The 17,757-nt window shown below is 33.1% G+C and overlaps 1 protein-coding gene across 1 annotated transcript in view; it reads right to left on the reverse strand.

Annotated features, from left to right (window-relative positions):
- Positions 1-17,757, reverse strand: part of LOC145261168 (centrosome and spindle pole associated protein 1-like) — a 174,948-nt gene that overhangs the window by 118,346 nt on the left and 38,845 nt on the right. Inside the window, exons 10-13 of the mRNA XM_080119490.1 lie at positions 17,079-17,194; positions 10,057-10,132; positions 5,040-5,083; positions 3,228-3,354 (exon numbers count right to left, since the gene is read on the reverse strand). Coding sequence (XP_079975616.1) covers positions 3,228-3,354; positions 5,040-5,083; positions 10,057-10,132; positions 17,079-17,194 — 363 coding nt within the window. The remainder of the gene's footprint in view (positions 1-3,227; positions 3,355-5,039; positions 5,084-10,056; positions 10,133-17,078; positions 17,195-17,757) is intronic.

The following is a 17,757-nucleotide window of genomic DNA, read 5'->3' on the forward strand; positions in this document are numbered from 1 at the left end:
ACTGCTTATCGTATCCGATTCGTTCTTCTTAAAATAGTTGTTCTCATATATATATATAAAATATATATATATATATATATATATATATATAAGGCAAATGCGCGTGCACATTTTTTGTATGTCTCGAAAAGGCTTTCTTCGCCGACGGTCCTGGGGGGGGGGTACTATTGCTTAGAACTGTTTATATAGCCCCTAGATCATAATATGTACGATTTGCGAACGTGCGTTGCGTCTAGATTTATTTATGTCGATTTTTACAAAATTATTGCTATTTCAGCCCATTTTGTGTTCATTCAGCTTTTTTGTATAAAACCTAAACTAATTCAAAGTTAAGGTGCTGTTTCGGCAATCGCACCGGACAACGTCCAGAAGCAATCAGCTTTGATCAATGTGGAGCCAAACTCCTTATATCAGACAATTGCTATTCAATCTGGACAATGGGGAGCTGGTTTCTCTCCCCCCCCAACATCTTGGGGAAACAACCAGCCAAAGTTGGGTAAACAAACCCAAAAGCTGCCCCGCAGCAAAAGTTAAGTCTGCTACTTCTATTTGACCTTATTAATGAGGTCAAATAGAAGTAACAGAGTTAACTTTTATTGCAGGCACGTGTCAATCCTGTTTTTAATACTTAAATAAATAAATTCAAACGTGTTTCAGTTGCTCTTTGTCGGCCGAGCGGGTAACGTGTCAGGTTTTTTGCACACTTTCTTTTCCACCTTCGCCTCAAGGCTTCGGGTTCAATCCTAACTACTTACCAAAACTGTTTTTTTTTAACCCCCCCCCCCCCAACACAAACACCCGGGCCACAATATTTTTTAAAGAAGTTTTAACATTGTTTTTTTTTTATATTTAAACAGGGTTCTTACTTTGCTTATTCTTTTGTTTCAACCACCTGCAAGTATTTTTAAAGGTTTAATTTCATCCGTTATTAAGTTTATGTCTCTTTGGCTTAAGGGTAATGCGTCGGGCATTTTTTTCCGCCTTAGCCTCGATGCTTCAGGTTCGAGCCTGTCTTTCTACCTAAACTTTTTTCCTCTTTTACATTTTTTTTTTTTTTTTTTTACGTTTGTTCGCTGTTTTGCTTTGTAATGGTTTTTTCAACTTTTTTTAACATCATGTTTTTTTTAATAATATTAAAACAGGGTTGCCCTCTCCTACATACACACCCCCAAACACCTGGGCAACGCCGAGTGCCCCCACTAGCCTATCATATAAAGGGCAAAAATCTGTATGTATGTATGTTTGTAAGTCTGCCTAAAACTTTTGACAGAGGTGATGGATTTTCACAAGATCAGTATCATATTGAAGCTCAATCCTTCGGATGACAAATATAAAAAAATTGGCCAAAACATTAATTCCTTCACCCTCAACTGGGCACTTTTGTACAGGGAGGGGTTCGCTTTTTTTTCACTGACACTTTTTACAAGTCATTCAACCCTTGCTTCCACGACGTTGTATAAAAGGTGTTATTTTGACTGTCCATAACGTTACAACCATGGCAGGCACATTTGATAAGACAGTTTTTTTTTTACCTCTTTTTCCTCTGGCATGATATGGTTCGAGCCTGCTTACTATTCATATTTTTTTTTTGTGCTTGCAATTTTCCTTTTTTTTTTTTTTTTGCTCAACCAACACCCTTACACACACCTCCACTTTCTTTTCCGCCTTCGTGTCACGGGTTCGAGCCTGCCTGTCTACTACAACTTTTTTTTTTGCTCAAGACACACCTCCAAACACCCAGGCAATGCCGAGCACCCAGGCTAGTATACAAATAAATGCCTCCAATAAAAAATCTTACTATGAACACAAAATCTGATTATGACTCCGTCAAGGTTCACAGAAGACAGGGTTTCTCGGCAGCTATGAAGTAAGATGCTTTATCTCTGTCTCTTTCCTGCTACCTGTCAACTAGACACTTCGAGCATAGCTACCATAACTTGAAATATATACAGCTTCCCTAAAAGAAAGAACTATGGGCAGCTGACACACATCCGCTCAATTTATACAGCATAATCAAGTTGACACACTGGTTCTTGTGTAAAGTTAAGCAACACTGAAATCGGAATATCTAATTAAATCTTCCATTTTTAAAATGTACCAAAGCATGAACTTTCCAATTTACAAGTAAATATCATTCTTTTTTATAAAATGACGAAGAAACTTAAATCTCAAAGAAATTATTTAAACAAATATATATTTTTGATGATAAAATTTAAAAATGTTTATTAGTTTAGTCTTTACATACAGATAATATGGCACAATCATGCTGACACACTGGTTTTCATTAGATCACTGAAATTAAGCAATGTTGAGACTGGTCAGTATCAGATGGGTGACAATTTGGGAATACCAGGGCTGTATATAGGAAGACATGCACACCTTCCTGCTAGAACTGCACAAATCTAACGTTGTCATTACCCCCGACCAGGATACAGATGCGACTAGATGGGGACTGCTTGTGAAATAACTATTCATTTGATACTTCCATCTTGCATTGAAAACCGGTTCAATCCACCTAAGGTGAATGATGCTGGTAAACATACATACTCAACTTAATTTTTTTTGAGAAAAGGACAAATTCATATCTATGCAATATGTATTTATATATTTACAAAAATTGTTTAAAGAAAAGCCTTGTTTTTTCTTTAACCTTTAGCAATCCTTTTTCTTACAAATTGTAGAAGTATAGATCCATATAATTCATATGAAGATTCACTCCTAAACTTTTTCTTCTTGCTAACTATTTTCAAAATAACCAGGTAAAAATTATATACCTACATTAACGTTGCATGGAGAGAAATGATACGAAAATGATACAATGGATGAATAATGCAAGTGTTAAAGACAGGCTTAGATCTGATGACATCAGAGAAAGATAAAATTGGGAAAGTATAGAGTGATGTGTACACAACTAGAGACTTGATGGTATGGCCACATTGAAAATACTATATGACATTTTCCATCCTATGTAAAAATCAAATGAATTTTTTAATGTGATGTAAACTGCAGAAATGTTAAAAATTTCAATACTTATATATGAAAAGGAAATAATTAAAAATAAACAGTAAATTAGAATTATACTTTTGGGAAAAAAATAAGAAAAAACACCTAAACTCTTCAAGGCAGTTTCTATGTACAACTGTGAGAATACAATCAAGAAAAATATGAAGCGAGTAATTATAAGAAAATAACAGCAATAAAAAAAACAATAAAATAAACTAAAATACCTGTGGGTTTTCCCGTAGTCTAGCCCAAAGTGGATCATCAAGGAAGTTATTGGAAACAGGAGAAAATGTTGAAGCCACAGGCCTTAATCTGTTCTCAATTTCTTCATGCAAGTTTGGTTGAGATAATCTAAAAACAGAATATTTTAATGAAAAAAATATTTTATTTCAAATTAGCTGTCCTTACTAGGCATTGTACGAGATTATTTTTATTTTCAATAAAATGTAAAAATGATTCTATGAAAACTGGACTGAACAAAGTAGAGAGCGACGACAACTGGTTAATATGTTTCATTTAGTTACGTTTTTTAGCACATTTTTCTTCTGTAGAGAGCGATGTCACAGTGTATAATTTCTGGAGTGTTCGCTTATTTATTGTAGAGTGGATTCCGGAATATGCAAATAGTCAAGTATCAGCCAATCAAAATGGGTGGAATTTGAGAAAGGAGAGTTTATTATTTTTGAATTGGGAAATGGAAAGATTGTTATGTGTATGTATGTAATAACCAGTTAATGTTGGTGCAAGCACAATATCATAGGAAAATATAGAATTTGACCCGGTCTCAACAAGTAATGGTGGGAGCAATAAATATTGAGAGAGAAAAATAGGAACTTCTTCCTCTGTAGATGTGGCGACTGTGATGGTGTTGCTCATCAGATGTTTAGCGAGGTCCATTCGTTGCGGTGGTTACTCAAAAAGCATGTGTCGTTTTCCTTTTAGACGTCAATGAGTTTTATGCTCTTTGTGTGAGTCTTTTTATATATAAATTAGCTTAACTCTCGCCCGATCTCGCAGAGAGATCTCTATTCTGTTACAGGGTTCCCCACCAAGAACGGTTGTAGGAATATCACCACCGTTTGACACTGATGCATCTGTAGCAGAAGGTGATCGTAGAATGATGAGTACGAGTGAGTCTACACTTGTTGATTGTATCGTCTGTGTTGTGGAGATATTTGTCGAGATTGACGGTATGCTGTGTTTGAAGTCAGTTACACAAAGGCTTGTAAGCAAGCCTGCAAAGCCGAGTACAGGCGAGTTTGTACCCATGTCAGTGTGCAGCGTTCGCGTTGATCAATTTCCCTATGCGTTGGTTGAATTAACGAATTCCCAGTCACAAAGTTTTTCAATGTGTGTGTAGCAGTTAACTCATTTTGGTGACTTCTTCCATCGTGGTCCAGTTGTTGAGTTTTTTTAAATGTACTTGACAAATATCCGTAAGGGTCTGAGGTTGTTGAATCAGTTGTCTTTATCGGTGACTGTAAAGGGTTGAAAATGTCTGTGTCAGGTGCATCCAACACGGTGGTTTTGCATTCAATATGGGCTTTCTTTAATCTGTCCACAGGCACTGTCTCGGTGCGACTATTTATATTCAACTTGAAATTTTTTTTTTTCCTTGTCAAAACTTTGAATGGCCCCAAATAGAGAAGGCGCAAAGGTCCACGGACCACGTCATTTCGAATGAATACATGAGTCCATTGATCCATATCTCTCGGGACATGTGCTGAAATCATTTTTGGATGAGGACACAGGGGAAGTAGTCTTGAAAAATATGTCCGAAGCCATGAGACATATGACAAGTTGGATGAATTTTTGCTCTTACAAAATAATCTGAATGAAAAATATTACATAAAAGTTGGAACATGATTTTTTTAACGGATTGAAAAATTTAATTTGCCAAGTAACAGCATTTTTTTATTTGTATATTTTGGTAGAAGTTGAAATTTGATTTGACTTTCTCAATTTATAGTCGGAACTGCTTACGTCATGACTGCAAATATGTGGATAAGTATCCTAAAACGTATCAAGATACTTACCTTGCTGAATATTCATTTGCCAGGTCTTTTAAGCTTATATCATACTGTAAAAAAGAAAAAAAAATGGTAGATATGTTAAGAAAAACTTATATTTGGCAGTGTGTTAAGAAAAACTTATATTTGGCAGTGTGTTAAGAAAAACTTATATTTGGCAGTGTGTTAAGAAAAACTTATATTTGGCAGTGTGTTAAGAAAAACTTATATTTGGCATCATTCAATATTGCTAGTTATGTCAGCTAATAACACTGGCTAACAGCCAAAAAAACGTCAGGGGTTTCTCAGCTGATTTAGATTAATTTTGGTGTTCTGAGTTCGAATATCACATTGATTTTGCTCTATCAGGTCAACTGAGATACAGCCATAGGCCTATCTGACGAGCTATACATATGCTAATATCAGGAGTTTTGAGTTCAATCATATTTTTCTTGAAGAATATATCGAATTACAATACAAATAATATTATAAATAATTAATATATTTGTGTTTATCATAAATTTATGTGTATAAATATGCATAGAATTTATTTAATATTTAATATATTTTTGTGTGAATTTAGGCTAACGAGGGTTATACTTTAGCAAATTTGGGTCATTCTTCCCAAGGACTCCGTAGTGACAATATTTCCTCTTAGATTCTCATTACCTTAACATTCATTGCCTTTGCCTTAAATTAACTCATTGTGTGCTCAGTGTGTGTTTAGACGTGGAAGTTGGTGCATACTGGTTTTGTTATGCGGGTTCGTGTCTCTGAGAAAATAGTACAATTATGGCATATTCAGTGGCTATAAATCCTAGTACTAATTTATTAACTGTCTATGTTTCAGTATGAGCGTATTTAAAAAGCAGAAAACGGGGGATTCAGCTTATATTTGTTTATTTTCCTTTTTCGAATTCATCGGGTTTTTAGAACAATAAAGGGAATTCCAAAATTAGCCGATCAAATCAATACCTGTCTCACCATTACTCCATAGGAATATACAAATAAAATATAATTCAAAATTTACTTAATTAACCCTTAGCCAATCAAATTGATTCTAAATTTCATTGTCTGACACTCAGCTGCATCTTTCTGTGAAAAAATTCCTGTACCAGCGTTCACACAGCTTCCCGACAGCGACGACGAGGCCACCACTACAGATAAGCAAGGATATACAGAAGAGTTTGAGTATGAAGCACAAGATGGTCTGCAGCTCTTTTCACAATGTGAGCTTGATGATCTGGTTCGGGATCTCAGATTGTCAAAGACTTCCTCCGAGCTGTTGGCCTCCAGACTCAAAGAGAAAAATCTACTTGACAAGGACGAGCGTATCACTTTCTTTCGTAGAAGGCATGAGGACTACATGGGCTACTTCTACCAGGAGGAAGACCTCGTGTACTGCTGAGATATCACCGGTCTTCTTGTTAAACTCGGCACTCCTCAATACGATCCGAGAGATTGGCGACTCTTTATTGACAGCTGCAAGCGCTCTTTGAAGTGTGTGATCCTCCACAACGGGAACCAGTTCGCCTCAATCCCTCTTGCGCACTCCACAACTCTCAAAGAGAAATATTAAGCAGTGAAGTACGTGCTCGACAAAATCCAATATGAGCAGCACAAATGGATCATCTGCATCGACCTAAAGATGGTGAACTTGTTACTTGGTCAGCAGTCCGGGTTCACGAAGTACCCATGCTTTATATGTATGTGGGACAGTCGAGACAGAGCCCAGCACTATGTAAAGAAAGAGTGGCCGGCACAGGAGCAGTTAGTACCTGGGGCGAGAAACATCATAAACGAACCTCTTGTTGACCGGGAGAAGATATTGATCCCACCGCTACACATGAAGCTTGGGTTAATGAAACAGTTCATGCGCTCTGGACAAGGATGGAAGGTGCTTCAACTACCTGTGCCAAACTTTTCCTCGACTAACCATTAAGAAGCTGATGGATGGCATTTTCGATGGCCCACAGATACGGCAGCTCATAAAGGACACAGAGTTCCAAAACTCCATGAACACCCTAGAGAGCGCCGCGTGGAAATCGTTTCTGCAGGTGGTGAACAACTTCCTGGGGTACACGAAGGCAGCAAACCACGCCAGACTCATCAGCAGCATGATAGAGGCCTTCCAAAACCTCGGGTGTTTGATGAGTATAAAGATGCACTTCCTGTTCTCACACATGGAGAAGTTTCCTGAAAACCTTGGGGCGATGAGCGATGAGCAGGGAGAAAGGTTCCATCCGGACATGCACCAAATGGAGGAAAGGTACCAGGGGAGGTCGGGCGCACTCATGATGGCGGACTACTGCTGGTTGCAGAAGAGAGACAACCAAGCAGCTGCTCACACACGGGAATCGAAGAAACGCTGATTTTGCCGTGAATTCTGAACTTTTGTGTCATGTAACGCTCATACTTATACTAATATTATGATAATTATGCTTATCAAATTTGATGGACTAAATAAAAACTGAATGAATTTGGATACGTTGGCTTTTATTTCTTGAGGAAAACGGAAAAAAATCGTCAGGGGTTTCTCAGCTGATGATCCGCAGAAATTTTTATTTTTTTATGAAAAATCGATCTTTTAAAAAATTCTGTAGCAAAAAAAACTTAACCTGATTGAGCAAAACCAAGGTCATTTTCGAACTCAGAGCATCAAAATTAGTATAATTCAGCTGAAAAACCCAGGACGATTTTCAAAACATTTTTTTGTTACCTAGTGTAATCCCTGTGTCACATTATGTTCAGAGGTTAACCTAAAGATAAGCAGGATGTAATACAGACAAAGGATCAGCAGTTAATCTTTTGGTGCAATCGATTAACATGAGAACCAAAGCTTAGCAAAAGTGATGTCAGATGATGTGATCAGACAAAATCAGTATAGATGAAACAATTTCAACAACCAAACATGTTTGAGATAATGTTTGATATCGTGTATATTGAAAACGATGTGCTTTTATCAAGAGTTTCTTTCTGTACTCCTCTCTTTGCCACCATCTTTGTTGCTTTAAAATATGAATCATAAAAACTTTTATCAAAATAACCGGATTTTGCATTATATAACCATTATAGTGATAAGAACTTTTCATATGTAGACAACCTTACCAAAGGACTGCTTTCCTACAGATTACAACACACCATCTTCAATTCCAATGTCAAAAAATACTTGTCATAAACCATCTTTATAAGTAATCAACGATTGTTTGCATATTTTTGAGATGAGGATTGATAAATTTTTGTATTATTTGGACTATTGTTCTCATCTTGGTTGTTTTTCTCACAATGTTTCGGCTGGTGTAACCTCCAACCGTTTATATTCACACTGGATGTTATTGGTAAATAGTAAAAAAAAAAAGATTTTTTTTTCAATGAACATAGCTATTAGAATTCAAAACACAAAAGGCATCAAGTCTATTTCTTTTTGTATAAGTCCGAATTTGTACAGCTTTGATAATATGACCCAGTAGAGGTGAATGAAAGCTGAATTAGAACTTTTATTTATGTAAGCAATCCCGGTACATCAGCAGATGGCCTTGCTAGTTAAAAACGGTTTGATTGTTGATGCAAAATACATGAATGCATGAAATAATTTCGGGAACATTGATGGGGATATTGTTTTATGAAGAAGATTGTTGCGTGTTATTGAGCCATGTTTTGTCTTCAAAGTGACCTTAAGGTCAAGGTTGAAATTTGGCCTGTATGGGAAAGCAAATAATGGAAAGATTTGAGGTTCTGTTGGGAGAATCACCTAATTGACATGTATAGGTGATGTGGCTAATTAACCAATCAAGACGAATCAGAGTATAATGTAATGAACAGGGATTGGTTGAATGAAAACCCCAAATCCACCAAACCTCACCACTCCCTTCCTTTAAAGGGAGCCACAGAGCGATTTTAAAGTCAGCTGCAGTGACCAGTCACCAGTCAAGAGTCAACAGTTGGATCTGTCACCACTCCATGCAACCCCCTTCATGCGATAAAGAAAGAAGAGAAATTGGTTGTTAAAAAAAGTCCTGTTTGAGTTACTATTGCGTAGACTGCTGGTGAGAAAAAGATATTGCGTACACTTTTTATTTTATTTTTCTGTTTATAATTATACAAAAATAACATTTTCTTTGTAATCAGAATTTATTTTAATAATCAATCCAAACAAAACCCAAACTTGCGTCAGAACTTGTGATTAACTTGCAGATGAGTGATACCAGCTTGAAGTAATCTCTTTTAGCGAACAGCAGGTATAAGGAGAGAGGAGCCAAACTAATGCCCGACGTCCGGTCCGCAGCACATATCCTCCCTAAAGACATTGAGTTGTATACGTTAGACTTTTTCTTTTCTTTTTTTTTTGTCCTTCACCTACAAACCACTATTGAGACAAGGACTACAGGAATCTCACACCAACTTTGTCATCGTAGAAGTGTCCAAGACTGTGCTACTTTATAGGTGTTCGAATCAGAACTACCTAGAACTACACTTATGTACCGGTGAACATCTTTGTGTTATATCTTTGACTGGAGGAGGCCGAGTCTTCGCTGTGTTATACTATAATGTTTGTATATTTTTGAGGTGAGGAACGATAAATTTTTGTATTATTTGGATTGATGAAAACAATAGTCCAAATACAAAACTTTATCAATCCTCATCTCAAAATGTACAAACATCAAACCCGGATTTATACAAAAGGAAACAGACTCAATGCTCTTTGCATTTTAAATTCTAATGAATATGTTTGTTGGTGGAAGAAAAAAAAAGTAACATTTTTTTCACCATTCACTAATGACATTAAGTGTGACTGTCCACTAGAAGACAGTTGGAGGTTACATCGGCTGAAACATTGTGACAATAACAACCAAGAACAATGGTCCGAACAATCCAAATGATGCAAAAAGCAATAAGATGTTCATTCTCTTCATAATATGAATTATTCAGATAACAATCAATTCATCTCATTAATTCTTATTCTCAAGCAATTTCTAACTCTAATGACTAGTGACTCGTCATTAGTCAAATAAAAAAAACATGATGCAAAATAGATCTAACTTACTTTGTTTGAGGTTCCTTCATTACCTGCAGTACTTAATTTTGGAAGGGGATAATCATAATTATAATCAGCATCACCTCTGAAACCATAAAGAAAAAATAAACATAAAATACTGACTGGCAAAATCAACTGCTCACACAATAGTACTCATGCTGTTTATATTTGTAACTATAATCCAATGATGTTCAGATGTCTTTCTGCAGTCTCATCTGTCATGTCATAGAACACTGCCAGGGGATGCCAATTAATCTGAATGATTATTATTATGATCGTTTTTGATGCCTAGAAAATATGTATCAAGCCGAAAGATATTTTTAGGATAAAAATATTATGGTAGAAATATATCAGAAATGTTAAAACAAACAAAAATGTTAAAACAAATAAAAATGTTAAAACAAACAAAAATGTTAAAACAAATAAAAATGTTAAAACAAATAAAAATGTTAAAACAAATAAAAATGTTAAAACAAACAAAAATGTTAAAACAAACAAAAATGTTAAAACAAATAAAAATGTTAAAACAAATAAAAATGTTAAAACAAATAAAAATGTTAAAACAAATAAAAATGTTAAAACAAACAAAAATGTTAAAACAAACAAAAATGTTAAAGCAAACAAAAATGTTAAAACAAATAAAAATGTTAAAACAAACAAAAATGTTAAAACAAACAAAAATGTTAAAACAAACAAAAATGTTAAAACAAACAAAAATGTTAAAACAAATAAAAATGTTAAAACAAAAATGTTAAAGCAAACAAAAATGTTAAAACAAACAAAAATGTTAAAACAAATAAAAATGTTAAAACAAATAAAAATGTTAAAACAAACTATGAAGTTTCTGAATTTTTGAAATGAGGATTGGTTTGCAAGGACTTGTGGCGCAGTGGTTAGAGTACTGGGAAAAATCAATTGTAAAAGTGATATTCTCCTGAAGGTTAAAGGTTCAATCCTCAGTGTGGGTGACCGAAATATACATTTGCGAATTATTTAAGACCAGTCATGGCTGATGGAACAAGAGCACGCTACCCCCATGAAGTAAATAAAGGGTTCCGCTCGAAATTCCATCCAAATTTCCGAGTTTGACAAAATACACCTGAAGAAGGTCAAAGTTTATATTGACCGAAATGTTGTGAAAATCACACTCAAGATGAGAACAGTAGTCTGATGAATAATAATACAAATAAACAATGAAGAGGATTTTAATGATGGCATCAAGTAATCTTAATACAGCATGGCGTAATGCGATAAATTTTGAGACGTGCAGTTTAGACTTTGGAGAGATGAGAAAAGTCGGAAAAGTTAACACAAAAGATATCTCCACGTTTTGGAGAAATGCGACTTTAGCATAATGTAGAAAATTACATCATCTTGAGAAAGTCTTGAAATAAAGATAAAATGTTAATGAATAAACAATTTTCGTTTTTTTTTTATAACATTAAATTATTATTTTCATCATACTCCCTTTCATGTTTACTCTTGTTTTGTTGTATCTTGTATTAGTTTTTTTTTTTTCATAATCCAACCAATTTTATTTAATTTTTTATTTTACAATTGTATTATTTTTTTATTATTATTTATAAAATTGTTTAAATTAATTTGTTTTCTGTGTGCAGTTTGTAATTTGGGGAGGGGATAATCATACCAACCATCAGCCATAAAACAATAGAGAGAAAAAAGACATAAAGCACTGACAAAATTAACTGCATGATATAATAATACTAAGTGAAATTAATGAAATGTGCTGCTAACAAAATTTATAAGCATCACTCTAAGCATGAGGTGACACAAAATCATTTAATGAGGATATAATCAGCTCCCTTTTATAGGGCACTCTAGTTGGGTGCAGAAAAATAGTTGAGAATAGAGCCATTTGCATTTCCTAGTAACTAGCAATTAAACACCGTTTCTGAAGGAGGATGTAATGCCTAGTTGAATGTATCTTTAATATCGATCTGAGCCATATCTTAATCCAACAAGAAATAGAATAAAGATCATACCTCTAAATGCCAGAATAATGCCAAAGTGAACTTCAGCTCGTATGAACATCCAACATGTAAACATGCACTTGGCAGCTGCATGTTTGTAATGCATGTGAATAATAGGTTTACTGCAAGTGAATACATATTAAACAAAGTTAAGAGAAACCCCATAAATTGGAAAATTGTCTGGACTGGAATTTTGATCCTCGAAAATTTGATTTGTCCACTTGAAAATAGAATAATGGTTCTCCAGATACAAGGGTCCTTGCTGTGGTTATGACTCATTCAGGGTCTTCCAAATTTAGTGTCCGTCCTGTCCAAATAAGGAACTTCTAGGCAGTAGGTTTTTTTTCATATATATCTGTAGATAAGGCTGTTCATTATTTTCAGGTTGATAACTGTGTGGTTTGCCACAAAGAAGCAGAATATCTATGTATACTCCAGCAGATGGGCAGTTAGTTGGCTGTGGTTTCATTGTGAATTGAAGTTTGTGTACTTCTGAGAACTTAACTAATGAATTATGTTCGGTGGAACTTGTGTTCTGATTTGATCAAGTTAAGAATCCTCATTTGTAAATCTGCTGTTCAATGGAAAAAAAACAATTGTATCATTATAGCATCCAAAAAAAATAAAGTTTTGTTACTTGTTTTAAACTGGAGTTGCAATTTTATTTAGAGAGACAATTCTTCTATTGAAATAAGTTGAGACCACACTATTGACACTGCGACCAATGTAAGAATCAGGTAACAATTTTGGACCAGCAAAATGAGCGGACAATCATGGCTGTGTAGTGAACACACTTTCACATAAACAGATAATACACTGTGTAGTATCACAAGTGTATGCTGTACTTTTGTGGACATCGGCAATATTACATACCTAATGTGCTTCAACAAGTCATATCTTTTTTTTATTTGTTGGTCAATTTAAAAAAGAATTAGATTGATGGAAAAAGAGAATAAAATAAGCATTCCAATGATGTTAATTTATTTTGCTTTTATGCGTTCAATATTTTTATGCTCCAAGTGAAAAATGAAAAGACAGTAAAAAAATAATAACAAAAAGGGAAACTGCTTTCAATGTTTACATTTTATATGTTACACTTGGATACAAATGCGCAGGGTTAAATTTGATTGGATATAGCTGAAATTTTACAGACTATATAAGCATAGAAGTCTATCTCTACTGGAGTTGGATTTTTATTTTTATGATCACAGAAAGCAAAGTTACAACTGAGCAAAGCTGACGAAGAATATTTCAAAATTGATAAGATAAATCGGCATATATCATCCATTTTCATATAGATAATAGTTTCAGAATTATTTTCGTGTATAATATGTAAATATTTGATAATTATTGATTGTGTGGAAATTTCTTTAAAATGTTATCTTTTATAAAAATTCAAATACACTTACAGAAAAATGGCTCGCTAAGCGCTAATGCGCTGAGCTGACTAAAGTATTCTCTTAAAAATAGAAAACTGTTTTTTATTCTGAGTTTGTCAATTTAAAAAAATTATTTTCAAGATTTTCAAATTTGATTTCCAAACAATACTATTTTGTTGTTTTTAACGCTTTTAGTACACAGGTACTAAAAGCGTTAAAAAACAACAAAATGTACTAAGTACATGCATATAACTTATACTTAAGGTAGAATTGTGTTTTTTAGTGGTAAAAAACCCCCCCCAAATATATAACAAATAAAAGGTACTCGTGCACTTATGCTACCATGCTGAAATAATAACATTATTATTTAAAAACCTATTCTTAACATGGGGAAGGAAGAGCGTTTTTGTTAACTATTCTGTACTTTCACCTAACAATTAAATAAAAAAAGATATTGTGAAACTTGAATTCATTTTTAACTCATTGTCAAGACCATTTTTCGAATCTGTAAAACAAACCAGATTTTTTTTTAACTGAGGATATCTAAATAATAATAATAATAATTATAATAATTAGGCAGTTCGATAAAGAATTTCATTGTGATACATTTTGTAAATTTTTACCTTAGCATTTTTCTTAAAAATGACTACCTCTTAAGGTTTTCGGGTATGCTGAAAAAGAATATCGCATTTAGAGTTTCTGCAAATAAGTAGCTTTCCAGATATTAAGCAATGTCATTTCTTACGTTATTGCTGGAGGGCATCTTGGTATGTGCATTTCTGCATAGTTTCTCAGGGTTGCGTTTGCGCACTTGTGCATACCAAGATGCCCACCAGCGATAACATAAGAAATGATATTGTTTAATATCTGGAAAACTACTTATTTGCAGAAAATTTAAATGCGATATTCGTTTTGAGCATACCCTAACACCTATCAAAGTAATCATTTTAAATGTTAAGGTGAAAACAAGATAAAAAAATTACTGTTTTATTTATTTATTTATTTTTTTACATAATTGAGTTTTTAGTGTAACAACAATAGAAATGACAAAAATTACCATCAACTGATGAATATATAATTATTGTTTATCAGGATTCCTGGTATCCTCGTACTGTCAAAATTACATTGAGGATTCATATAAAGTATGATTTATGGTTGCATCTCAGAAAATAGGGGTATATTTTGGGCCAGATAGAGAGGATTTACAAAATTGAAAATTGGACTGGTCCGAAAATGCATAAGTTTGGGTCGACTATAGGAATTTTCATCTTTTGCAGAAATCCAAAATCTATATGAAAAATTTTCTTTGATTTATTTGTGAGATTAATTCATATCTACTCAATTTTTTTTTCTTTGAGGGGAGTAGTAAATACCAGTCATGAATGCTCTTTAGGCATTCAATGGCTACACCCAAGATTAAGCTCTTCTTTGGTGGAGAGGTAGGAAAATGCCTATTCTCAATAAAGCTATAATTAAATACTACTATAATACTTAGTTTTGTTCATAAATAGACACCCACTGGATGATACCATGTGCCAGTTGAAAAAAAAATTGAAATTTGTACATCTGAATTTATAATTCATGGCTTATGGTAAAGAGATACATCAGATTTGACTGCATAATCAGAAAGAGCACACACTTTTACATAAGAGTGCCAAGTTTCATGAGAATAGATTGAAAAATAAATAAATGGTGGCAAAATTACCAAATTTCTTGAAATGTTGAGGTCTGTAATTTAGCCCACTTTTTCTCAAGAAAAATGTCCATCGAAAAACCTAAATTTTGGCACTTAAAATTCTCAAACTTTTGAACTACTGATGATATTTGCATAATTCAAACGGTTTATGCATCTTTTACATAGCTCTTTTCATGCAAGTTGATAAAATAACAATTATCTAAAAAGAAAAAATCAACTTGTAATGCTACACTGTGATCTTAGATCAAAATACCCGCCTGTATGGTTGACTTTCCCTACTCAAATCTATAATATTGATGCCCCCTCCATCTCGGATTAGGAGATTAAAGATAGTCCACATTATCCATCCTTATGACTAACAGCGGTTCCAAAATTCATAATCACTTAATTAGTTTAGGAGGGAATCATATATATAAACATATATAAACATATCAGTACTCCCTTGTTATTAGAGCAAAATTCAAAAATTGAAATACTGAATTTTACTTAAAACCAATGTCATGTCACGGTAATGAACATATCCAAAATAAAAAAAAATGATCACGTAGAAAATTAATTATTAATGAAAACAGTTTTTGAAGACAATTAGTGAAAATTAAGTTTTGCTAAAAAAATAAACAGAAGAGTTTGAATCTTAACAAGAGACGTAATTATTTATGAAAACTTTGAAAATAATAGGTCACTTTAGCAAAACTCGATTTTCATTACTTTTCTTTGAAAACTGTTTTCATTAACAATTAATTTTCTACCTAATCATTTGTTGTAATTTTTGGATATGTTCATTACTGTGACATGCCAATTAAGTAAATACCATTGGTTTTACTTGGAATTCAATATTTTCATTTTCAAATTTCTCTCTAATAATGAAGAAGCACCCACATATTTATATCTATATAAAATTAGGTAAGAAATACAAATTTTTGAATTTAATATAACAATTTTTTTTAAAGTCAGTTTTTTCAGTCAATGAATTAATTTGTCAGTAAAGTGCTAAAAGTCCCAATCACATTATTAGTTATATACATTTTTAAAATCACCTTTGAAAATAAAATACCGGTTTCTCAATTTACTTTGGTGCCGTTTTGGCTTGGTATCTACAAAGAAAATACATCCACACTATATGTTCTCATTTTTTTCTATATATAAGTCTTCATGTCAAGCCATAATTCTTGTATATGTGCTCCAGTGTTAGGATTAATAAAAAATAACAAAAATTAAGTCAGTTTAAATTAGTGTAAACTTTCCATTTATTGGAATAGATTACTGAGCTTTCAACAATTTTGCACAGTCTCTTCTTTGAGGTTTTGAGTTGACGTTCCAAGTAATCACACATTCTTTCAAAATCAATTAGGAAAAAGTGTTTTCCTTGATCTTGTATGGTGTTGATTGCAATATGAGGTATAGATCGCATACCAAAATAGATTCATGACATGTAGATAAGTTGTTATTCTAACACATTTTTCTATTTTTAATTTTTAAATAATTTTGTGTAAAAATAGGTACCCACGATTTGATGAAATTAATATTGTCAAGTTTACATGCATACATATATATATATTATATATCTTTTCATATAAAAAATGCACGAGAAAATATTTTTGAATATTGTGCTATGTTATTTCTTCAAATCAGTGACCTTAAGAAAGTCTTAAAAAAAAAAAAATGAATGTTGATAAATATATAATTTAGTTATTTCCTTATATATAAGTTAGATATGTGTATATGTTTAAATATTTGCATATACACAGCTGCTAGTCATAAAGAGTTGTAATTTGGCTTATATTTTGTTAAATTTAGTTTGATATAAATGCAATAAAATAGTCAGGGAAGCCCTCTTGTAAAAATGCAGATATCTCCAATTTGTTGCAAAATTTTAACAATATGTATTAGACATAAATTAACATTTTCCAACATTTGCGGAAATAATATAATCACAAACCCCGTTCAATCATTTCACCAACTGACCTGTAAAGAGGAGGTGCTGATCGTTTTCCATATGCTTGATCGGCCCACATGATACGGTTTTCACGATTCGATAATAGTTTACCATTAGCAAGCAATGAATCACCTCTGTTAGTATTCTGTAAAATAAAATAAAATTATTATCAAAATAAAAACATTCATTCACTTTATACTAACTGGAGTATCCATCTCAGGATAAGGGTCCCTGAGGAGGGGGTCTCTTTAATAACTGGAAGAAATAATATCGCAGTATTGGATTGAGTATGGAAAAATGGAAAATTTTATGTAAGGCCAGTTCAAGCAAAAAAATTGAATTTGCCATTAAAAGTTAAAAATTAAAGTTGAGGCTAAAGTGACAGAGTGAATAAGCTGATTAAATCTTTCTCTTTTGTTTCATAACTGCTTTCACCTCATTATATATATATCTATACTATGCTTTTAAGCCTATTAAAAACAGGCAAACGTTATATATATATAATGTGTGCTTTATGCCAAATTGACGGTTGAATACGGTTAAATTTGTGTTTATTTTTGCATTAAACACAAATCGCTATTAATCCGTAACTCTGCATTGAGGGAATACCATAGTTCATTACACTTCATTATAACAAAAGTCCATACAAAATTTCGACCAGATCGGCCCAACAGTTTCCAAAAAAAAAAAAAAAAAGAAAGAAAAGTG

The sequence above is a fragment of the Euprymna scolopes genome, chromosome 37, assembly GCF_053919585.1.
Source record: "Euprymna scolopes isolate OS-2025 chromosome 37, ASM5391958v1, whole genome shotgun sequence".
In the NCBI taxonomy this organism is placed as follows: domain Eukaryota; kingdom Metazoa; phylum Mollusca; class Cephalopoda; order Sepiida; family Sepiolidae; genus Euprymna; species Euprymna scolopes.